Source organism: Bactrocera latifrons, unplaced genomic scaffold (assembly GCF_001853355.1).
Source record: "Bactrocera latifrons isolate USDA-ARS-PBARC rearing strain unplaced genomic scaffold, ASM185335v1 scaffold_9, whole genome shotgun sequence".
Taxonomy (NCBI): domain Eukaryota; kingdom Metazoa; phylum Arthropoda; class Insecta; order Diptera; family Tephritidae; genus Bactrocera; species Bactrocera latifrons.
The window spans coordinates 2,287,605-2,312,132 of record NW_017537600.1 but is presented as its reverse complement, the minus strand read 5'-3'; the positions used below and the strand labels follow the sequence as shown (position 1 = coordinate 2,312,132).

Here is a 24,528-nt window from a genome sequence, read left to right as displayed (position 1 = left end):
AAGTGTTTTCAGTTTTGTAATAAAGCTCAACAGAAGCACATAGTGCTGCTTATAAAAAACGCATTGTTTTATTTTTTATGTTATATGTATATGTATATGTACATACAATTTTGGCATTGTATGTACATAATTCCCAATTTTTTTGGTTTGAGACATGACGCAGTTTCTTTTGCGGGTGAGGGGTTAGAAAATGCCGTCCGCATCATCATTGCTGTCGTCACAGTAACTGTATGCCACTTGCAGGTACGGAGTACCAAAAATACAAATAGTTTTAATTTGGGCTTAACAGGTCATTTCCATGTCTGGGGTTTTGAAGCTTGACTTTCCAAACACGATGATATCTAGCATCTTTTCTTATATTCTATAATTATGAGCAAAAAATAGTAAGACTTTTTTCATAATTTCAAAATTCTTCATTTATTCTTCAAAGGCTATATCGTTCCGCTAAAAATAATTCCACTTGATCCCAAAGCACTTGTGACAATCTTTTTTCAAATCATTGAAACAGTTGTTAAAGTCAATTGTATTTAGCGATTCAAATTTAATGTCTTCAATTGACCCATAATGGTTTCCCCAGAGCAAACGCTTGAGTTTGCTGAATAATCAGAAATCACACGGAGCTCTGTCGTTGGGGCTTCGTAATCGCACCCTTCACTATCACAACCATCAGGTACTCTTCTTAACCAATATTCCTGATCTTACCTTGTTAATTACGGGCTGTATGTTAAGTAGTTTTGTGACTGCAGCCCAGCGATCACATTATCCGATGCAATCCATAGTTCTTGAACTAAACACTCGTCGTAACAGCCCTTTCCTAAGTTGAGAAGAAGCTCAACAGAAGCGATCTTACTTTTCTGGAAATTCACTTGGAGCTCTTTTCTTCGTGTAGGACAAGTGAAACCGCCATGATCTCTTCTATGCCGAAATTCTTTTCCACTTCACCTCTCTTTGTTGGCTTCCGTGAGGTAGCGCTTCTTGAGGTGAAGGAACACGCTTCCCATGCCTTACGCCATCTTCCTGAACCTCGCGTACAGAATATCCTCCGTCGCCTTATGGATCTGGAGGATGTAGCTTTGGCCTTCATCTGCGTTGACAGATATCACCACCCTTAACACCCTCGAGTCGCTAGTCGGCACGTCTGGACTTTGTCGTTGTAGCAGTCGCAGAGCATGTTCCAGGATCACCACCCGAGATATGGTTACCTTCACTTTCAGCACCGATGGATCCTGCTGCGTACCACCAATTCCAGTTTCACTTCTTTCCACAGTCGAGTTGTTGCATTGCAAGATTTTGACTTGGCTAAGCCATTCTGCTCCTTCAAATGACGGCATGGGTGTGCTTGGTTCGGCGTTCATTTTCGAGAAGATGGCTTTCAATAGCTTAATTTCCACCGCTGCTGGTGGAATTTTAGCCCAGCTGGTTACTGCTATATATGAGCGTGACTATGAAATGCCGTTTCGGAATCTAATAGGCTGCCGCCGCTACCTTGGACGTTGTAGGTTTGAGCTCCGCATGCTTGACTTCTAGCTTATCGTCTACGTCTCTGCACTTCTGTTGTTCGAGGGCGCTTTCGGTTCGCTCTTCGCCTCTTTACAGCATATGCTCTTCAATGCGGTTATGGAACCAAGATTTTGCCTTCGAGATGGTTGCATATTCCGATCGCCGCCTTATACCTCGCTTTTGCCTTCAACTCGTCTTTGTTTAGCTTCTTCCGAGATCTTCTTCTTAAAAGAGTTGGAACCCAAGGTCGCCTGAGTTTATACTATTAGCTGATTTCGCAGTAGTAGTACAACCATCGCAAGCTGCTTCCTTTGCAGTGGATGTTTGGTCGCTAGCGACACAGCTCGTATTATCGCTCGTATGCTGGGAGCAGCCTTATTTCCCTCCGACGTTTGGACTAATATCCCAGTCCACTTCGTTCCTTTATTGAGTTTTATAATTCGGGGTTCCTAACCCTATCGTTGTATACCTACCGCCAGGTACCTCAATAGCAATGGCAGTTGTATTGCCCATTCACCACATAAAGAGGGTCATCATAAGGAGATGTTTGGGGAAAATATGTCAGCCTTCGCTAGGATCCACTTGTCTGCAATGTAGTGACTCTAGAGGACCCAGCTTGAAGTCATGACATTTTAAGCAGCGAAACCCATTGCCCAGTCGACATCTGTCCTGGACGTGGTTCGTCGTCAACCAAAACAAAAGCTCTTGCTGCATACCGAACGTTTCGGCACCAGTAATTTAGATGAGCAATTTTACTACTCTTAATATAAAAAAAATTTTTTTATTTTTTTAAAGGGAACTGTTTTAATAATAAGTTTGTAATTATTACATTCCAGCTAGTAATTCGATTGCTGTCATACATTTACTACCTCCAAGCAATAATTAATTTAGTTGCTCTACTTCATATAAGGAAACTTTTGCACTCTTTTCTTATCAACGGAAATATTTAGACCAAACACATTTGCAAGTGAATGAATGAGTAAACACTCATATCATACGATATTATCAGTAAGGTGTCGTTATTTGATTAGCAGATACTATATAATAGACGTAAATATCTAGACACATATACATATATATGGATAGCTACCTACCCGTGAACACATTTCCCCTTCTTATGTACATGACCATATGTTCTCGGAAATGTTCTAACTCATTAACTACGTAGATATTTATACTGAAAAAATTATATAGATATTTAGTATATACTTAATGAATAATAGGTATTTTCCCAGTTCGTAGGCTTTAGGGTATTAAAAGTGATTTATTGCGGGAAAGTCATACATATGCCTAATAATAGCTTTTTGGAAAGTATGTACATTATATATCAAATACCAGGTTAAATCGGCTACGCTTCGCCAAGACTATTGAAAACTGTCAAAATAACTATAAATCACTAACCAATTTTACTAGAATTTGAAAATTTCATAGGTAGATGTTCGACCTACATATATAAGTAAGCGTCATTTGAGAAATTGCATCAATGAATCTTACTTTGAAAGTTAAAGTTTTATGTCTGGCATCATATTTTTCATTATTCGTAAGAGACCAAACTAATGGAAAATATCCTAAAATACCAAGTTAAATCCCAAAAATTTAATTGACTTGAAAAAAGTCAACGAAAATATGAATGATATCGAATTAACCTTTTGTATCGGATTACACAAAAAGGATGAGAGACCACAGCCCTCAAGCTTGTGGGGAATGGAGAATATTAATTATCATTCGAAAAAACATACTTTGGGGTTTATTTTATAAAGATTATCTCTTTCAAATCGCCGCGGTCACATCTCAAATGATCCATCCATTGGGTCCAACTTTCGATGACTCGTTCGAGCATTTCGACTGGCAACTGACGAATGACAAGCGTGATGTTTTGCTCCAGGGCCTGAATTGAAGAGGAATTGTGCGCATAGACTTTAGACTTTACATAACCTCACCGGAAAAAGTCAGACAGCCCAAAACGTGAAATTATCTGCTTACAGAAGTGTTCTCTCAATTAAGCCAATAAGTGATGCGATGTGAGGGAAGTGGCGCCGTCTTATTGAAATCAAATATCGCAAAGATCACGAACTTCAAAATCTTCGAAATTAGTCTTTTCATCATGAAATGCCAAATAATACCGAAAAAAACCTCTACTTGGATCTCAGTTATCTTACATTCAATTAACTACATGAGAAATATTTTTCTGGCACTATTTGCTGTATTTTATCTTATTTAAATTTAACTAAAATTTCAGGGAGTAATCTTTGCTTTGTTCTCTTTCAAATCAATCCAACATCAAAGATATGTATTAAAAGTTGTCTAAGTGCTGAAAAACATATTTGTACTTATCAAGTCTTAATTTTCGTATGTAATATCCTGCCTATCTTTTTCAACCTTGGTAAGCATATTGAGAAACTTCGAAAACTTTATATGCTTACAGATAGATTTGAATATTTTCTAACCCAACATAATATAGGGTAGTCGAAAAAGTCTTTTCGTATTTCTAATAAAAGTTCAACTTATTTTTTTATATTTGTAATGAACTTTATTAACAAATATGTACTATTTTGGTCGATAACTTTTTGACACATTTCCGTGAGAGACATAATTCCATTAGTGTAAAACTTTTCTCGTTTCTCGGCGAAAAACTGCGACAAGTAATTTTTACAGACTTCTCTTGAAGCCAACTCCCATTAAGGGAGTTCTGCATTGATGGAAGTGGATGCATCAAAACTTCGCAGCCAAGCTCTCCCAGTGTTTGCCGAGTCATCAAAGATGTGTGTGCTCTAGCGATTCCATTTCTGTTGATCAGTTCTGGCCGTTTTTTTCAATTGCTTGCTTCAATCTCATTAGTTAACAGTAAAATGTAGAATCAATGGATAATTCCTTTCCAATCCCAACAAACCTTACAAGGCGTCAATCGTAACTTGGCGATCATTTGTTAAGATTTACCAGACTTGATGCTTTTCGCATATTATTATCGTATTTGGAGTCCACTTTTCGTCTCCTGTTACCATTCGCTTCAGAAATGGTTCGATTTCATTTCGTTTCAGCAAAGAATCGCAGATGTAAATCGATACATTACATTTTTTTCACATTTTTATAGCCAGCATTTCTTAAATCGTTCCAAAAATGGTTTGTTGATGAACGTTAAGTTCCTTAGCCATGTCATGGCTGCCTATGTGAAGATCAAGCCTTTTCATAGTTTCATCGACTTTTTAACGATATGTCGATCAGAGCGAGATGCATCTTTCACATCGAAATTTCCAGTACGGAAGTGAGCGAACCATTGTTTTGCTACACAAACTGATACAGCATCGTCTCCGTAAACTTCACAAATTTCATTGGCGGCTTGCATGCCAGTCTTCCCTCTACCTGTATGGTATAACGCAATGTGATTGGTAACACTGGAGATATACGACTGCAACGACATCTATTGCCAAAATACGAAAAGACTTTTTCGACTACCCTATATAATTCGTAAAAAATAAATGTCAAAGGCAAATAAAGCCAAACATAACCAAAACAGTTATTTAGACTATTACCAAGTGGAGTATTTTAAGCAAGTGAAGTAAAGCTGATATATTTGAACTCAATTTTGACAGATCTTAAAGCCATATTAAGCTCCTCTCCTCAGAAAAATATTAATGTTTGAATTAACACAAAGTTCATACCATTTCTCATACAAAATCTGTGCTCAAACCCTATAACTATCGATTTATCATTCGCTTAATAAAATACATTTGAATATTTTTCTTCGTTCTCTCCATCAGCTCACCGCGGTTTTGCTTATTATGGTCGGCTCAACAATTCAGGCGATATTCGGCGATTTTAGCCAATTCATCGACGGTCACTTCTTCTCGCCGCCTGCATTGCTCATCGCCATCGGTTTCATTTTACTGTTAGTCGCAACATTGGGCGCTTATGGTGCGGTCAAGGAGAGTGTTATGCTAATCAATTTGGTAAGCTAGATTTGATATATTTTAAAACAAATAACTGTGTTATTATTTCGATCTTACAAAAGTACGGCGTTAGCTTGTTCCTGGTGTTCATACTGGAAGTAGCTGCCGCCATTGCCGCCTTTGTAATGCAAACGCAAGTGCATGGCATGCTGATGCGCACCATGAACGATTCCCTCATACACTATAATGAGAATGAGTATGTGCAAATGGGTGTGGATTTCATGCAGGAAACCGTAAGTAGTTAAAGCTCGAAAAGTTTTTAAGATTCTTAGTAATCATTCTCCGTCTTTGTTTCACTCTTAGCTCGGCTGCTGTGGCGTAAATAGTCCATTGGACTGGAAACCACCGAATAGCACTAATGCCGAAATTGAGGTGCCAGCATCTTGCTGTGATGAGACCTCTATCGATGACATCAATTACTGTATTAGATCTTATGACAGCGGTTGCTTGGCACGTATGGACTTTATTATCTCGCAGAGCACAATGCTAATTGCTACCGGCGCTACCACTGTGGCTTTTGTGCAGGTAAGAGAGACAAGTTCAGATAGTGAATTTGTAGTTCAAAATTACTATTAATAAAGCCGGAAAGAGGTAAGACCAAAAGTTTAAGAATTTATCATACATGGTTGATGAAATACCACAAAGGATCGATGTTCCAAGTAAGATGCCTGCTAGGATCGACCTCTTAACTTGACTTAACCTAAAAGGGTTGAAGTAGAAAAGAGCTCAGAAACGCTATCTATTCAACGTCATTTATAAGCGTGTGATGAATTTTCGGGGCTGTGATTTGAGTGGTCTCTATCAACTGTCGAGAATATCCGATACTAATAAGTTAGGTTAGGTTAGTCTGGTAGGCCAATGAGCCACGTATAGGTCCTTTGCGATACCAGATGGAGTTCAGTTCCTAAATCAATGAGGATTTAGAATTCCTACGTTGAACGCAAATTCCAACAGACTCTGTGGTCTGAATACCTCTTCCAGTGTATTATAGACCCCAGATACTTACAGCGTAGTCTTGCTAATGCGGAACAAGTGGGTAAGAGTTGCTCCATTGTTTTCCTGGCGCTTTGCTCTAGACATTTCTTGCAGTCTCCTCGATCTGTCAACCCACTCATGACACTTCTTGGACGGCGATGATGTCAGCCTTTGTTCTTACGATGGCATCATCTAGCTCGGCAGCGTCTATCTTCGAAATTAAAGGAGCAGATGTTCCAGGTGCATGCTCTTAAATCGTAATCCTTAACATGTTTGCAGGGGCGTCATCAAAAGGGGGGTGACTTATCCGAGGCTGTTTTCATCCTTTTATTAGAGGTCTTTTTTACGTAGCGAGTACCAAACCCAGCACTTCGGCTCGCCTTCAAACGGATCTTTTTTTTTTGAATGCTCAAAAGTTACTTGGTCGAAGGCTGGAAGTCGTGAGCTGCTTGAGATATATGCAAAAGAATCGTTTCTGACCATTTAATGTTGCTCAGAGAACTTTCCTCACTTTACACATGGCTCCTTCAAATAGATAGTGAAATGTCTCTGGAAAGTTATGCTCTGCCACTAATTTTGAGTTTTAATGCATTATGCATCTTTAAAAAGCTAGATGTCACTGTGATAAATTTCTTGTTATTTATATTATGAGCTCTCATCGAAAAATATTTTTATTTTATTTATTTATTTTTTTTTTTTTTGTTTTAATAATTTTATTTTTTTGAGGAAATCCATTTTTTTATCGTAATTTTTTTCTTCCTTTACAGTTACTCGGCGTACTCTGCGCCTTCATGTTAGCCAAAACGCTACGCCGCAACAAATCGATACGCGAGGCGCGCCGCTGGCAGCTACAACAAAGCTTGGGTGTACTCATTTCGGGTGGAAAGGTCGTGCCACCGACCATTTCACCGATTAACGGCTATACACAATTGGAACGCGCCGAACGTTATATGGAACACGATCCTGTCACGTATACGCCAAGCAGTCCCAGCGTTAATTAAACCCGGGAGTGGTAGAGAGGAAGTGTAGAAGAGTAGAGAAATGGCCACAAATAGAAATGTAACAGTAAAGTGCCTAAAAGAAAGTATTTTTTCTCATCATTGTTTATTGTATTGTTGTAATAACGGTTATTTTTAAATACAACAAAAATTAAAATGTAGTTTATATCAAATCTTGTAATTTGCGCTTGAAAAAGTCGGTATAAAATATCTTTTACATAAGCCTACAAGTATAACTGTAAAGCGTTTATTTATAGCGTGCAATTTTAACTAACTGTATTAGCAAGTATATTGTGTCAAAAGAAAATAAAAGTTTTATTCAAGTGAGATGAGAGTTGCTTCATAATTTATTTATTTWWTTTWWTTTWTTTTTTGTGTGAATATTTTATAATTTTTTTGTGAACTTTTTTTATATTATATTTTGCTATTTTTTAATTTTTTTTTTTTAATTAATTTTAAAGATTTATTTCGTATGCTTAAGCTGCTCTATGAAATTTTGCAGTATCTTCAATTGTTGTTTCACCGATTTAGTGGCGGTGCCACCGGTTACATCATATTTCTCCACATTGACGCCATAATCGGACACTTTCACAATATCGACATTGAATTCTTTGCATATTTGCTGTAATTCACCCAAAGGTATTTCGTTGAGCTCCAAACCATGCTTTTCCGCATAGGCAACCACCTCGCCGATGTAGTGGTGAGCCTGACGGAATGGCACACCCTTACGTACCAGATAGTAAGCCTGCGTGTTTTTTGAAATATATAACAAATGAAAGTTTCAATGTATGTGTGTATATAAAGAAAACTCACCCAATCGGTGGCCAACATGTCTGGACTCAATGCCGACTCCATGCGCTCACGATTCAATTGCATGGTCTTAATGACACCCTCAACAACGGTGAGCGCATCTTGCAGCCGATCGAAAGCATCGAAGGCATATTGCTTGTCGAATTGTAAATCTTTGTTGTAAGTGGTTGGTGTACCCTTGATGGTCATCAATATGCCTAAGTTGTATATAATTGCAACATTCTATCATTTACATTGAAATTAGCTGCCACTTACCGCTCAGCGATGCGCAAATGCTACCGGATATACCGCGCACCAATTCCAAACTATCGGGATTACGCTTTTGTGGCATCAAACTGCTGCCAGTGGAGAAATCGTCGGCGATTTTTATGAAATCGAACTCTTTAGTCGCATATAATATTAGATCCTCAGCTAGGCGCGAGAGATGCAGGCTGGCTAGTGAGCAGCAATAGATGAAGTCAACTGTGGAACGGAATATTAAATTAGTAACTAAAAATCTAGATGAAATCCGGATATATTTTGTAATGAAGTAAAAAAGGATCAACAGTTCCATTTAAGACTTTTAGTAAGAATTCTTTTCACTTCCTATGTTTTTATACAACAATTTTTACTGTGAAAATAGATTATCTAAAGAAGGCAAAGACGAGAGGCAGACTGACAAACTCATAAAGGAGTGCTTTGAGAGGGACCGTTCAGCAGTAGCACAGCATATTTACTGTAAATATAGCTCGTGGTTAGAATTGTTTCCTCTCTGAGCAACTTCGTACTTCTGATGGAGTTTATCAATAAGAAAAGTTTTAACGAGACGTCGTCGGGAAACCCTCGACCGACAGTTGCGATTCCTTTCCTACATAGAGCCTTACAGTCACATAGATGATGTTTAATGGTCTCCAGGAATGTCGGTCAATTAGATAGTAGTACCAACCAGAGTTTTTCATCCTTTTGAATTTTAATATCCGGCAAATGCTCCATTCATGCCATTCATGTTCCATCATGCTTCTTGAGCAAGGCAGAAATTGTCTCCACCATTACTCAGATATGTTTATAGCATATTTGTTGATTTAACAAATAGCTAGAGGCATATAAATTCCTTCTTTTCCGGAGTATGTATGTGACCAGATGTCGCTGAAGGTGAGGGGGAGTGAGCTTCTTTGTAGTTGAGGGAGGATGGAGTGAATATTGTCTGGAAATATATACGATAACAACTTATGTTGCAGGCTTTGTGAGACCTGCAGTTATTGAAGTTTTAAACCGAAGTTGCTGCCATTAAGGTTGCGGGAGATATATTGCTCCGAAGTACAGTCTCCATCAGTGAGGTGTCTATCCAATCTGATAGCAGGGCGGCGGCAGGACTGACACTAACCGTGCCAGTTGTATAAGTTGTTTGGCAGAAGATGAGGTAGAAACATTTTAACACTTCCTTCTTGACCGTCCCGGCTTTTTGAGGTCAAGGCACAGGTTTGATCACCGCGATTCGATCACGACCGTTTTTGCTTGAATTACCTGATTACCAACTGATTGGACCTTATCAGTGTGGCTTCAGACCGGAGCAATTTACTATCAACGAGATTTTCACGCCACCTCTTTGTCGATCTTCGGGATCGGGAAGGACTTCTTCGAGCCGTTTGTTACCAAGCAAGGGTTTAGACAAGGGGACTCTCTATCTTGTGACTTCTCCAACTTATTGATGGAGAAAATAATACGAGCTGCAGAGCTAAATAGTGAAGGTACAATCTTCTATAGGACTCTACAAATGCTGGCGGATAAGTTTTGCAGAATATTTATGATCCTTTGGGCATTTTCAACAACGAGTACCGCGGTCGATGATGCGATGAGTTGTAAGTCTCTTATCATTGTTCAGCGAATCAATATACAGTGGCTACGCTACGCTACGCTAGGTCATGTTGTCATGTTGGAAGAAAACACTCCAGCTTTGAAGATATTCGATCCAGTACCCGCCGGAGGAAGCGGAGAAAGAGAAAGTCCTTCACTACATTGGAGAGATCAGGTGGAGAAGGACCTGGCGAAACTTCATATCTCGAATTGGCGCCAAATAGCGAAAATAAGAAATTACTAGCGCGCTGTTGTTTAGACGACCGTAACTGCGTAAGCGTTGTCTACGCCAGTAAAAAAGTAGCCAAAATATTACAGTTTATTAAGAACGCTACTGATTGTTTCATGCCTGTATTAGAGGATGTTGATGTGAGCGACCTTTGGTTCCAACAAGATGGCGCTACATACAGTCATACAATCAACAAAACAGCGGAAACTTTTGGTGAGACGCATTATCTCGCGAGTTTGATTTGTGTTGTGGCCTCCAAGGCTATGCGATTAAACACAGCTGGACAATTTTTTTTTTTTTTGTGAGCTTGACGTCTTGGAAGATAATATTTAATACGTTTTTGCTGATATAGGGCTCCAATTGTGGCTGGAAGTGGACAAAAATCGCATCTTTGCAGTTATGACAGTCTTGTGATAAGCACACCTGTAAACAAACTCAATACAACGCTCTGTACTGCGGTCTGTTTTAGAACCGATTATTATATACTTCTTCCAGCCTGAACTTGATTCGTGCTGATTTTATAACACATTGTGTTCAGCTTTAATAAAAAGAAATCATTATTCAAAACATTCGAACAAGTAACTAAAGCGTCGATTACTTTAGAACTGTATTATACGTATGAATGTTGCGCTTATCGCCTTGCAACTGTGTGACGTAATCAAATATACACAAACAATATACTACGGAACTACATGCCGCTGGGCGAGTCATATGAGCACACGATCTTATGATTAAAAAGTTAAGAGTATTTTGGATCAAGCAACATAAGAAGACAACGCTTCAACAGCGAAAAAAAAGTATTTGTCCCCCTTATACCCACTTACCGACAAAATCACGATCACCCACCGCATGCATGCTGTTTGGTGTGACACCGGAAAAATTCAGACGCTTCGCCAGCCATTCACGATCAACACCCAGTGGATTGCCCGCCAAAGCGCCACTACCCAAGGGCAATAGATTGGCGCGCTCTTTCAACTCCAACAAACGCTGACAGTCCGCTTGCAACGCAAACGCATGCGAGAGCATCCAATGTGAGAACTGAACGGGCTGTGCGCGTTGCAAGTGCGTATAGCCCGGCATGAGTGTACCCAAATTCTGCTTCGCCTGCGCCACAGACGCCTCGATGACCGCACGCAAACCGGTCAAGATTTCGCCTATGCCACGACGCAACCACAATTTCATATCGGTGATCACTTGATCATTACGACTACGTCCGGTGTGCAGGCGCTTGCCGACATCACCAATCAGTTCGGTGAGACGACGTTCATTCACGGTGTGTACATCCTCATCGCTGCTGAGAAACTTAATACTACCGTCCCGCCATTCGCGACGCACCACTTCCAGCGCAGCACCAATATCAGCAGCATCTTTATCGGTAATTAAACCGGAACGCGCCAAAGCTTCAGCGTAGGCAATACTGCCATCGATATCCTCGGCATAGAAACGCGAATCCAGCGGTAGACTGCAATTCAATTTGGCTAAGCATTCATTCGTTTTGCCCTCCGCATCACCGAAACGGCCTCCCCACAATTGTTGGGCCATTGTGCAGTCTATGTGTGTGTTAGGAGTTCGCGATTTGTCTCACAGTATGTGCGTAAATAAAACGCGTTCGCATATGCCGACGTTCTGTACGGTTTAAAATTTAGAACACAACTGTCCGACTTGTTTGCTTTTTGCTTGTTGTGGTAAAAAAGTCAGCGAGATACTCGCCTTATCTACACTCTAAAATGATTATTGCCGCACTTGCGTTTCTTATTCAGCTGATAGCAAGTGTATTTGCGTAGGTTGTTAGATGAAAAGCTTTGCTAATTGGAAGTCTAAATTTTAATGCTCAATTGATTTCGAATACTTTAGCACTCATTATTACATATATTTTATTCCGATTTACGCTTCAAATCTCAGCAATTATAACAACACGCAAAATGAAAATAGCATCAACCGGTTTGCAGATGCTTAGATGCTGCGAGCATCATTTAACTTCAAATATTTGTATATAGATTGTCGGTTCGCACATAAATTGCTTCGGTCCAATTCTAAAATTCTCGTTCGGAATTATATATCCGCTGAGTACTTCGATCCAAAAAATTGATATCCCTCTCAAAATGATGTCTGTTTATCATGGAACTGACTTGCTGACTAATTCTGAGGTGACATGATCTCTGTCCACGTAAATTGAACATAGGGCTTTGAACCTGCTTCTGCAATATGCTAGGCAATCTAGAATCAGTAGTTCTGGAGTTGCCTGTTCCATATCTCAGAACCTGCAGTTTGCGCAAGAGACTATGCCCATGTTTGACAATTGTTTTCTGAGCCTGCAGTGGCCTGTATAGAGCGTGACGAGGCGACGGAATATGTCTCGGAGGAGGTTGATCATATCCCGAAACCTTGCAAAGTTGTATCCTCTCCGTAGTAGCTTGACGTGGTGCATGACTGCTGCCTGCTGCCAGTACCGTTCTCCCCCCACTCATTCCACTATGCGAAGCAACTGCTTTATGATGTTGGGCCCCACCGCAAAGCACGGTTCTCGCTTCATCATCCTGAAGCTGCCGCATAGTGGGCTAGTTCGTCTGCCAGCTCATTGCTAACCTTTTATGCCCCGGCAAACAGATCAGGTGTATACGGTTGCAAACTGATAGGCGGTTAAGCTGTCCTATACATTCCTCCATTAATACCGATTTGACTTCATGAGCTTATATCGCTTTTAGTGCCGGTTGCGATGTTGTTGGATTTCTCCACACTGACTTGTAGCAAAGACTTATGCTTGAAAGAGGCTCGGAAAATGTTGTTGGTTGCGATGGAGTTGGATTTATCCTCAGTAGAAGTGCCAGCGTCTAATATTTCCACTCCTCATTACTGCCGAGAGTAAACTTTTTTGTAAAGTTTACCCTCTCCATAATTCCCTTGGAAATGGGTCTGTGGTGTATCTTCCACTAAGGAACTCATTTGTTGAGGCGACCTTATCTTCCCTTTGTCAAACCCACTACTGCCATACGTAGTATCGTATGTTTAGGTACCTGTTTGATCACAAGACTAGATCAAGTGTTCATGGTATAGAGCCACCTGATAATACCTGGCTTATAGTAATTGCATTGTAAATAAACTTTTTGAGCTTTATCAGTGTGACTTTAGATCACACGATCACTTTAACAATACGTAAAATGCTGGAGAAGACTATCGGGAAACAAACTGGTACCCATCACTTTTTCGTCGGTTTCAAAACCGGTTACGACAGCACTGACAGTAGCAGCCCAACCGACGCCAGGTCTTTGATACGAAAGACAAACAGTTCCGCTTAATGACGTTTAACATAACCATACATTTTTGTCAAAATCAGGAAGGATACCTAAGAGTTTATGCGCTGCTAATCTGAGCCGGCAGCTTTGGAACCAGTAGGCAAGGGTGAAACAGACAAAAACTACGTTCCGGGGGTCCTCCATCATTATCTTCCTAAAATACGGCGCAACAATATGGGCGATGACGTATCAAGATGAAAAACAAGATCCTTGGATGAATGTCGAAAAGATGGAACCACGAACTGTATGAGGTCTACGGCGACATGGATATAGTTAAGGTTATGGCCTAACCAGCGTTTTCGTTGGATTTCCATGCGGTTAACTATGTGATGTTTAGTGTTCACGGCTCAGACCGACGAAGAGTTGTAGTACAAAAACAGAAGACGACGAAAAACAGTGCCCCAGTCGTTTCTTTTTTAATGTTTGACCCCAATTGAAAATGTCGAAGGACAGATCTTTCTACATCTGATCTGTCCCCCGTAGTGGAGGTGTGTTTTTATCCATTCACATAACATGATCTAGGCTGCATAGCCGCTGTCTCTTGGTTCGCTGAATGAATATAAAAAATTAGGCAGTTAACGGTAGGTTTCTGAATAATGTGAACTTGAATGAACCTAAAATTTATCACATTCAAATTATGCTTTGTGTGCCAAGAAACAACCGAAACCTCAGAAAACTTTCGGGATCTCCAATCGATGTTCGGTGGCATTGTTTTGGCTACGTGATGAGTATTTAAATGAGACTAAGGAGCTCAGCTTTCTCATGAAGTTTCTATTAAAATCAAAGAATTCCTTAGACTTAGAAGCTGTCTGCGTTAGTGAGTCGATCACAACTATGTGTTGGAGTGTTGGCTTGGACATTATGGATCATCTTCGTAAAGAAATTGTTTCAAATAACAAATTTTTCCGACAAAGGAAAATCTTCTTGGGAAGAAAAAGTAGGAAAATTTCTGATTGATATCTCCAAAACGGAGGGATTAGTTCGTGCATATACAGACAGACAGACCGTCATGGCTAGATTAAGCTCGCCAAGCTGATCAAACATATATAGAGCTTATGGAGTCTTCAACTTTTCCCTCTAGGTGTGCTAAACTTCGTGGTAAACTTAATATATCCTGTTCTGGGTTTAAAAAAAAAAAAAGAATTATAAAAGTGTTGAATGCCTTTGAAATACAAGAAGTTCGGCAAAACTTCCAGAAATGTGGAACTAAGTTGAAGATGAAGTCTTTATTCCTCAGTCAAATTGTCCAATAGTTTCAATCGAAAACATTACAGAATCTAAGAGCTGAAGGGAAGGTGGTAAAATCCAACTAGGTAGATTGGAAAATCTGGATTCGCTCTTCATATTCCCTTATTTCATATTTAAGCTACGAGGTTTAAGCTCCTTAAGAAAGGGAGAAAAAGAAGAAACAACAGATTTATAGATATGTTCCAAAATCACACACAAATAACCAATATTTTAATATTTTCAAATTCATACCAATTCGAAATTGTTGTGCTTTTCTTAGACGAATCTTAAAAGCTTTTTTCTAATTTGCCAAAATTAAAATAAAWAAATGTATTTAATAATAACATGTGATAACCTTGGGTTTTATTACCTTTATTTATACTTTRTTAAGCAATAAACTTATATGTATGTATGCATGTATAGTATTTAATGGAAACACTCAAAAATCGGCTGCAGCGACGCCACTATCTTGCAACTAAGTTGTTGCCATGATGTTGGAGGCGATAAATATACACGACAGAGCCCACATGGGCTTGTATATGTTTATGTGAGTGAATGCGTAACTGTTTATTTAACCGTTACGACACTACAAAAAGATTTTTCAGTTTAGATTTCATTAAACACTTATCAAATCATAACATCCACTAGAGGACACACCTCTCGCTGATGAGAAATAGTTAAGTGAATGCACCCTATAAAACTCAACTCGTTATCAACTTTCAAGTAAAGTACTGTGCAATATAATATTAATAATCGTATTTTCAGTTTATTCACGTTGTCTGTTTCACTTTTTATTTTCATATACTGTTTGATCAAATTTGAGCTGGACTCAAAAATAAAATACATTTTCAGGTATTTTAATATAAATATTTAATGTTGCCCTTAAAATAGGCATCTTTTGATTCAACTCAGGAATGTGAATGTTTTATCCTCTTTTCCACACACTTGCTATGTATGAGCTTTGGCTGGGATGGCCTTAAGTGCCTTCGGTGCCTTCAGTGAATTTTGTTTTTCTTTAGGTTTTGGCTCATTTTTGACACGCCATTCGTTAGATTGTTGGACAGTTTCGATCTCATATTTTTAAAACAATGTCTCATCATCGGTAATGATCCGTTTGATGAATGTAGGATCTTCAGCTACGTGTCAAGCATGTTGTTTCCCCGACGTAAAATGTTTTTGCAAAAGATTCGGATCTCTTTATAAGTATCTAGCGTTAACACGTTTCGGGCATAAAACGAAATAACTTAAGTCGATCCATAGGAAGAGTTGAGATCCGCTGAAATCTGAAACCTTAACGGTTTTCAAGCACTGTGCCTTCAACTTTTTCGATGTGACCTTCATTAATAGAGGTGGATCGACGAATAGCATCAGGCAAGTTTTCAATTACTTCTCGATCTTTACTGTATACTTTGAGCCTCTCAAATAAACGTAACATAATTGCATTCCCGGTAAAGTAGACTGCACAAAACACTTCTGAAACATTTTCAATGACACGTTGCTGCGGCTCCATCGGAAACGCGAAATTCCAAGCAAACTTGTGATTGCATTTTTCATTTTCTTTAATCTTGATTCTTAAAGATTTGATGTTTTAAAGACGCTGGCAAAATATTTGATGAAATAGTTCCGTAGCTTTTCGATATTCCTCCAAAATCTTAATCGAAAACTCATTCATATAAACTTTGACAAACATTACCCTTGATTTATGGTAAGGGGCAGAAGAAATGAAAGCGATTTTAACCTTTTCTTTCTTCAAAGAAGTAAAACCGACGAGCTGAACTCAGCTGCTGAATGTTACGGAAGGAGTATGATTTCATTAACTTTCCACCAACTTTAATTCTTCGACAGTTGACTCTCTAAAAACAGCGGCATTGTTTGAAAAATCAAAAGAGTTGAATTAGATAAGGACATAGCTGGATCAAAATACATTTATGAAGAGCTTCGTAACTAATAAAATAATATAGAAATAAATCACAAAAAATTCCAAATTAAAAAAATTTATATATAAAAGTTTATGATACCTTTGTCGGTATTCGAACCAAATATGGACCTATTTTATAATCAATCACACGCCCTAATATGTGATATGACGCTAGCTCTCTCTTTCGCACTGGTCGTATAGGTTCCGTCACATCTTTTAAAGGCTAGTACTGCATCAGTTTTAGCCAGAGCACTGTGCAGCCTTCGTGCCTCTGGTGTCGAGGAAACGTTCTCATAGAAATTTCTGAAATTCTGCTAAATGTTTAGCAGACCTAATCTTCTTGTTATCAGCGAACAGTCTGCTCTCCTGACTTAGTGCCATTGCGCCTCTAACGTATTCCGATAGGTGACCCAATTGCTTTTCTTTGTTATCCGTTTGGGGGGAGTTGCGTGATCTCTACCCTTAGCCCATGATGACACTCTCCACTGTGAGATTCGTTCAACTATGAATTTGGTATTCAGGGTGATGTCCCGCACTTCTCTTTTATTTCTAGTAACGAATGAAGGTTCGCAGTCCATATTCCTAATACTTAGACTATTACTAATAATTAATTCATGAATAGACTCACCCTGTGTGTTGCAGTCCGTGCTGCCCCATTTTGTGTGACGTGCGTTTGCATCGCAACCCAGAATGAGGGGGGTCTATTTCTTCTGCAGTAGTCTATCAGACCCCGCATAGCCTCTTTAGGTGCAGATGATGTTTCTCCCGGAAATTAGGCCGCTGCCAGGACGAAGTCTGCACCTTCGTTATCATTGGCCTGCACAGAGACCAGGTCCTGTGTTAGGAACTCTAAAAATACAAAAGAAATCAATATTGTTTTTAACTACTATACAAGTTGATCCTGACCTCTTCTTTGCGGACCCATCACTCCTGTCTCAACAGAATGGCCAGGTTATCCGATGTAAACCTGCAGCAGATGCTATCACCGCGTGATGCAGGTTCACCTGGGCACCTTTCGGTGACGACTATAGGATCTGTTTTATGAGGTACTGGTCCTTATCTACGCCGTCCTTCGTTTCTGTAGCATCCTCGTTTACCAGCATTTTTTCATCCCTTTCGCTCTCTTTAGTAGTCTTGGACCTGTAGGGTCTCATAACTACCGAGCTGAACCGGTAGTTTATGCGGAAGCCCTGCTTCCGAATGAATTTATAGGACTCATCGTCAATACAGATATTCAGCCTCCATCCAGAATCCTCAAGTTTGCTATATACCACTCGCCAGGCCGAGATACTAATTCCCTCATTTTGGTTCCTAACGAGCCCTAGAGCAAATTCAAATGGCTTATCGGCACACCTGGGGAGGAACACCGTCATGCTGTGCATGGGCGGAATGTCTTCTCCCCTCTTTGCGCATAGGACAGGGCCCTTCCAGCCTTCTAGCTTGGGAGTGATCTCCCGTAGCCAATTAGCACTCCTCTCGTCCTTGCAATCCACCTGTAGTATACCGCCCTTAAAATGCACCCCATGGAAGGAGACTGGGTACCCACACCCCCTGTATATTTCTTCCATGAGGAGATCTTGTAGAGCGGTAAGCTCCTCCGCCCCCATAGTCTCCACCGGGTAATTCAAAGGCAGCACAGCCATATATATACCTTTTAAAGCATCCGGACATCTACGCTGTCTCTCAGCCACCCGTGGAGGATTAGGTGCGGAGAGTAGACCTTCAGCTACCTGGACATAATCAACCTTCTGTCGTTTAGTGTTCGGTGGCTCCTGTGGCGTTGTGTGTTCGCTTTTGCGTTTCATGGTATGTGTCTTCGGAGGCGCCGTCTTTTCGATTTCCGCAATGACTGGATCGCGGATCCAAGTCCCGCTTCTCCGTTTGTTAACGAATGCGTTATTTCTGGCTTTACGCGCCTTTGAAGCGGCGCTGTCTCTGATCCTGTTACGCGCCATCTGCTCGGCCTCCTCAGGAGTTCTTCCATCCTGGAGGTGCCTCAGGTACCATTTAAAGCAGGCACCGCTCATTTCTCTCCTACGAGGGTCATCGTAACCACCTGGATGACCTGCTGGTGGTAGAGGCGGTAGTCTGGCTCTCCGTTTCCTCTTCTTCCTTTGACTACGTCCTTCTCCGGAATCCGGGCAGGTGAGCCTGTTTGAGGGAGCTATGGTAGTGTTCGTTACATTTCCAGCCACCGCAGTGGATGTCGTCTGCTGAGCGCCACTACAGGGGGGCATGTCGACGTCATCCTCCCTAACATGCTCTTCAAATAACGCACGATCCTCTGGCGATAGGGCATCCAGGAAGCTAAACATAGGTTTAGCTCCTGAACACACCTTATCTGCACCGGTACTGTTGTCATTGTCGTTGTCCTTTGTCGTCTGCTGTGGTCTTTGCCTTGTCGTAGTTATTATTGAAGTTGTGTTTGCTGTTTTGTTGTTTATCATCTTGTTCTTACGACCCTCGGCTCAACGCGGTGAACGGTCGGGTCTACATTTATATAGGGGAACACGAAGGTCCGTCGCGCCAGAGCCCCATGACGCGGTAAGGCCACCGTTACTTCCCAATTCGGCCCGGTGTTGGGAAGGCTCCGTTAGAATACAGCCGAATTAACCTCCTGGCTGCAAATCATCCAATGGGCACGGAAGTCGCATAACACCCTGGATTAGGAGGTGGCAGATCTTGGTTGCCACACGCATAGGGCATCTGACAACCAGCCTAAGCAGTGCAAGGCAGCACCGCTAATACTGGTTGGGAGGTGCCGAGTATGCCTTGCGACTTAAGCCCCAGCACCACGACAAGGTGCCTGCCATTCGCAGAGGAAAAAATTATCTAACTCCAGCACTGATGTTTGAGGATTATAAAAGCACTAACAAATTGCAAATACAAAGCCGAACAGCAGATACGGCCGATATGGCGGGCTTTTGAATAATTGCTTTCAAGTAAATATGTATGTATGTACTTAGTTCATAAATAGAAAATACCAGTAAACCGGCGTAAGCTCGTTTGATCTGCATAAAAAAATATATTAAAAAAAATTGTTTTTTCAACAAAATTGAAATAAGCTCACATGTCAAAAAGTAAATACAATTCACATACCCACCCTCAACAGTCGAGTCTAAGTAACCGGAAACGACACCGATTTTTATCGACACTCGGCACTATACGTCAAAATTACTTCAGCAACGTTTTCTGGCGTAAGACCAACTCGCATACCATCATCGTACTCTGGTATCGTGGCTATGTGAACGCATTTCTTAGATTAATTAACTCATCTCATATATACTAGGCTTCTTCTTCCTATCAGCCACATATGTATGTACATTGTTTAACAAATTCAAAATAAGCACTTTTCCAATATAATTTTTCTAACAGATTCTCATTTTAATTATTTTTGTCATTTAAATTATAATTCACTGAGATCTTGTGTAAATTTAGCTTCTATGACTTTTGTATTAAAATTGAATATCTGCGGCTGAGAATAAATATTACATTATCTGTCATTCACTATATCACTCTTTTCTTGATTTCTTTTCGGCAGAGCAACCATTTTCGGTTTCCTCAAGCAAAGCACATATTTCCTTGCACAGACGATGTAATGGCAAGCCCATAACACAATAATAATCACCTTCAATTTTAGCGATTAAGGAGCCACCAATTCCTTGAATGCCATAGGCGCCCGCTTTATCGCTGCAGAAATGATGAAAATTTTTATTGAATACAAGATTTGTTATTTCAAATACGAATTGAAATACTTACAGCGGTTCGCCGCTATCAACATAGTCCTGAATTTGTTCTTTGCTTAATTCACCGAAGTACACATCAGTAGTTTCTGTAAAATGTCGACTGCCTTTACTGTGACGCAGCGCAATACCGGTATGCGTACGATTGCATTTGCCTGAAAGACTGCAACAACATTGGAATCGCTGTTATGATTATTATTTATAATATATTTTTGATTTTGCCGCAGAATCACTTTTATTTAAAGCAAACTGTGTCAAGTCTCTATTTATGCAGCGCACTCGCTTTGCTACCACTTACTTAGTCAGCATGCGAACAGCATCGGCAGCATCCTTAGGCTTGCCATAAACTTCATCTCCTAACGTGACCATTGTGTCTGCTCCTATAACCAGTAAATCTGTTGTAGGATCAGCGGCATGCAAGCGTTGATATACCTCTTCAGCTTTACCATCAGCAGTAGCTTCAACAAAGCCAGCGAATTCCTTGAAATCATGATAGTCCAAATTTTCTTCAAAGTTAGATGGACATAACTCAATATTGAGTCCCTGGTAAGTAGATATTAGCAGGTAGTCTTATAATGACTTCAAATAAAAATGATTAAACTCACAATGGACTTTACAAGCTCCTGCCGCCGAGGAGAACTGCTTGCTAATACAACACGCTTTGGCGCTAGCAAATGTTTAACCGTTGCGAACATTATTAAATACGTATTTTTATTAATAAAGTAACTGTACGCACTATAAAGCTGTCACACGTTTCAGAATAAAATCAGTATGTTAAAATGAATACCATGCTTTTACAGTAAAATTTACATTGAGAATTGTTATTGCACTAAAAAACTGTTATCATATACACCGTTGCCATATTATGAAATTTTCTATCTATTCAGCAAATATGTTAGCTACATGTTACTGTTAATTTTCTATTGGGTTACTGTTCGCTTCTCCATTTGGTTAACAGTATGACATTTATTGAGTACCTTTTATATTTACATGCTTATAAATGTAACAAATACATTTTTAGCGAATGTAAGATATTACTTGCGATATCTACATGTTAATGAAAACACCAAAAATTTAGTATTCCTTCAAATAAACAATTTGGTATATTTCAATAATACCTCATTCAAAAACTGTTCCCTTAACTGGCAATGCCTACTAATTCACTTCACTTCTGGTATGTTCAATGCTGCTTAACTTAGCAGCTGTCCAAAAACAGCTGCGTGGCTGTGTTTCCAAAGCAAAAGCAACACCGGCTTTCTGTTAGAGCAAATGAAACAATAGATTTTTCCAATGGCAAATATGTTGTTGTTTCTTTTTAACATGCAAAACTAGATGTAACTTTCTTGATATAAATTTAGAATTTGACTTTTTCTTCCGTGTTATAGCGATTGCAATTTAGTACTTTGGTAAAATTCAGAAGAGTTTGTTCAAAAGCGTTTCTAGAGCTACCGTAAAGTTGAAAGTTTATTTTAAATTGTGTGCATTGAATTGTAGATTTTCTGCAATTTTAAGTATATACCAATAAATACTTGTGAAATAAATTTGTTTAAAACCGCCTATTGTTGAAAGCGATTCTGCTATAGGAATTTCGTGGCAAATCTTTGGTATCAATTTGCTGTTGAAAATTGAGGTTATATATACGTACCCATTGGAGTGTAGCGGCGCTATTTCTTCAGTGACTAATAAGCAAAATTTCTGATGAAAAATTTGTTAATTAAACAGCTGTGTTTCCATTTAAACTCTTGATAAAAAGAGTAAGGTATCAACCATTTATTGCCAATGCATTTTGCTAACTAGTAGTCTTGGCAAGTGTTTGTGTATTAGCAAGTGTCTAGTGTACGTTTGTATCAATAAAGCATAATTTCATTGACTTAAATTGAAAACATTTCTGGTGCGCCTTCAATACAAAAATTTCTATAAATTAAACGTCCAATCTGTTTAGGCGGACGCAAATGTGTATGGCTATTGTGGTAAGTGTAAAGAAAAATTAAACTATGTATACAAAAGTAAATATGAAGAAAGTATTAATAACTATTGAAATAAATTTGTTTTCTACTAAACATTAATTTACAATCGCAACGCTCACAATTTCTAATTATAACAATTTCTGGTTGAACTGGTTAAAATATTCCAATTAACTTTTCTTTTGGTAAAATTTATTGGGTGCCGTTCGCCATGCGTTATAATGCGCACTCGCTCTTTCTTGTGTCTAATAGCACTAATGTAAAGCGCGATAGCGCATCTCTCACAATTGTGTGTTTGTATATATCGTATGAAATTTGTATTTGTTGCTATATTTGCATTCAATGCAAGTGTCAGCGCCAGTGTTGCATGCGATTTAAGAAATTGTTTAGAATAGAAATTACTAGCATATTCGTGAATAATGGTTGCTGTTTTGCTACCAAAGCACATAAATAAAGTTAAAAAATAACGAACTTTAAATAACTAAGCATTAAAATATTATTTTCTTATTGAAAACTAAATTACTTATTATCATTGCAATCAAAGCGACTAATCACTATATTTTAGTAAGTAATTTCTTCACAATTTTTGTAATATCTCGTCAATTAGCATTTTGAAGTCGTATATATGTATACATGTACATATGTATGTATATCTCAAAAAAATATAAAAAGTTAATGACGCACGACTAGCCAATGTTTATAGGTACATATGTATGTATGTTTCAGCATGTGTGTCTTCAATTACACATTTACGTAAGTAAATTATCTCAATGACGTCATTAAAGTGCTAAAAGTAAATGTAACGTTGTTGTAAACGCAACAAGTGGAGCAGGTCATATTGCTGACGGCTGCAGGCATATAAATATCTACAAACATATTCATAAGTATATGTGTGTACAAATGCATAAGTACTGGCATACATACATACATATGTAGATACATCTGCATCTATTGATCAGGAGCGCCAGTAACTTATTAAATTTAACACGTTAACTTTTCCGTATTTGGATACTCTTTTTAACTTCTATAAAATAAAATAAATAAATGAGGTAAAATGTTCACCACGAAATACATAATACAACCAATAATGTGTTACACAATTTTCTTTAGTTTTGTTATTCGTAATAGAATATAATATGAGAAGAAATCCAAAGCTGTTTTCTGTTTATGTTTTTTTTTTTTTACTTTATATATTCTGTAGCAATTGCAATTTGTTGCATGCAGTTGCACTCAAGCAAATACACAGTGTTGAAATTTCCAAACAAAAAACAAACCGAAAAGGAGGTTTCTATGCCAAGGCAAACTGCAGTCAATTTTTAAAAGTGTGGTTATGAAATTGTAATTACATTTATTTGCCGGCTGCATTTTGTTTGTTGCCACAGAAATCATTGAACGGAAATTTATATGTATAAATATTACAATTTAATTGTGTAAGGCGTGTTGTTGAAGTTTACACAAAAACCGATTGAACTTGCGTACAAGCTGCTTTTCTATTAAATATTCTGGTAGAATGTGGGTATGTTTCTTATATGCATATCCTAGAGCTGCAAACACGACTTTAAATTAAATTTTCATAATTTATATTAATTAATTAAGATTTGTCATTTCAATAAGATGTAATTTTATTGATTTCACCTTTTTATGAAACAATTAAATGTAAAAGACACAAAACAGCATTGGCCTTAGGACCACTGAATGACCTTATTTCAAATGCTCCAATATTTGTTTTATCATTTGAGTATATCCATACGCAGTGAAACTTTCGTATAACCAATCTTAAGGATACAAAAAAAAAATTTCGTTATAAGAATATTTTTGAAAAGTCGAAATACAATTTCGCTACAACATTTAGCTTATTATCTATCTATAGATCCATTTGCGGCGAACTCATGCAAAAAATTACTAGTGGTGACATTATGTTTATTGATTTTTATAATCGAACTTATAAACGGCACTTCCCCGTTTTCATCTGTTTTTATACTCTCGCAACAAAGTTGGTAAAGAGAGTATTATAGTTTTGTTCACATAACGGTTGTTTGTAAGTCCTAAAACTAAAAGAGTCAGATATAGGGTTATATATACCAAAGTGAT

The 24,528-nt window shown here is 38.8% G+C and overlaps 4 protein-coding genes across 10 annotated transcripts in view; 2 read left to right on the top strand and 2 right to left on the bottom strand.

Moving 5' to 3' along the window:
• LOC108977444 (CD63 antigen) overlaps positions 1-7,766 on the top strand; it is a 14,266-nt gene extending 6,500 nt beyond the window's left edge. For 3 of the 4 annotated variants that reach the window (XM_018947128.1, XM_018947127.1, XM_018947129.1), the window contains exons 3-6: positions 5,259-5,447; positions 5,510-5,680; positions 5,751-5,972; positions 7,190-7,423. In XM_018947128.1, coding sequence (XP_018802673.1) covers positions 5,259-5,447; positions 5,510-5,680; positions 5,751-5,972; positions 7,190-7,423 — 816 coding nt within the window. Of the gene's footprint in view, positions 1-5,258; positions 5,448-5,509; positions 5,681-5,750; positions 5,973-7,189 lie in introns of all 4 variants that reach the window. The other variant, XM_018947130.1, reaches the window with a different exon arrangement.
• Positions 7,767-7,820: 54 nt separating this feature from the next.
• On the bottom strand, positions 7,821-11,970 carry LOC108977443 (argininosuccinate lyase). Its single transcript, XM_018947126.1, has 4 exons — positions 11,117-11,970; positions 8,486-8,692; positions 8,234-8,427; positions 7,821-8,165 (listed from the first exon to the last, which is right to left on the bottom strand). Exons 1-4 carry the CDS (start codon positions 11,832-11,834, stop codon positions 7,884-7,886), a joined length of 1,401 nt encoding a protein of 466 aa, XP_018802671.1. The 5' UTR covers positions 11,835-11,970; the 3' UTR covers positions 7,821-7,883.
• Positions 11,971-15,570: 3,600 nt separating this feature from the next.
• On the bottom strand, positions 15,571-21,278 carry LOC108977476 (N-acetylserotonin O-methyltransferase-like protein). 4 transcript variants are annotated; one of them, XM_018947176.1, is made up of 7 exons: positions 21,079-21,278; positions 20,772-21,016; positions 20,490-20,636; positions 19,830-20,420; positions 17,637-19,741; positions 17,359-17,579; positions 16,189-16,665 (listed from the first exon to the last, which is right to left on the bottom strand). In XM_018947176.1, exons 1-4 carry the CDS (start codon positions 21,166-21,168, stop codon positions 20,243-20,245), a joined length of 660 nt encoding a protein of 219 aa, XP_018802721.1. In that variant the 5' UTR covers positions 21,169-21,278; the 3' UTR covers positions 16,189-16,665; positions 17,359-17,579; positions 17,637-19,741; positions 19,830-20,242. The 4 variants fall into 4 exon arrangements, with proteins under 4 accessions (XP_018802720.1, XP_018802718.1, XP_018802719.1 ...); XM_018947175.1 differs by lacking the exons at positions 20,490-20,636; positions 20,772-21,016; positions 21,079-21,278 and adding an exon at positions 16,831-17,279 and having other exon boundaries at positions 15,571-16,665; positions 19,830-20,233; XM_018947173.1 differs by lacking the exons at positions 20,490-20,636; positions 20,772-21,016; positions 21,079-21,278 and having other exon boundaries at positions 15,571-16,665; positions 19,830-20,233.
• Positions 21,279-21,863: 585 nt separating this feature from the next.
• The window catches only part of LOC108977469 (protein tyrosine phosphatase type IVA 1), a gene marked incomplete in the record, with an annotated part of 113,761 nt that continues 111,096 nt past the window's right edge, over positions 21,864-24,528 (top strand). Inside the window, 1 exon segment of the mRNA XM_018947165.1 lies at positions 21,864-22,447.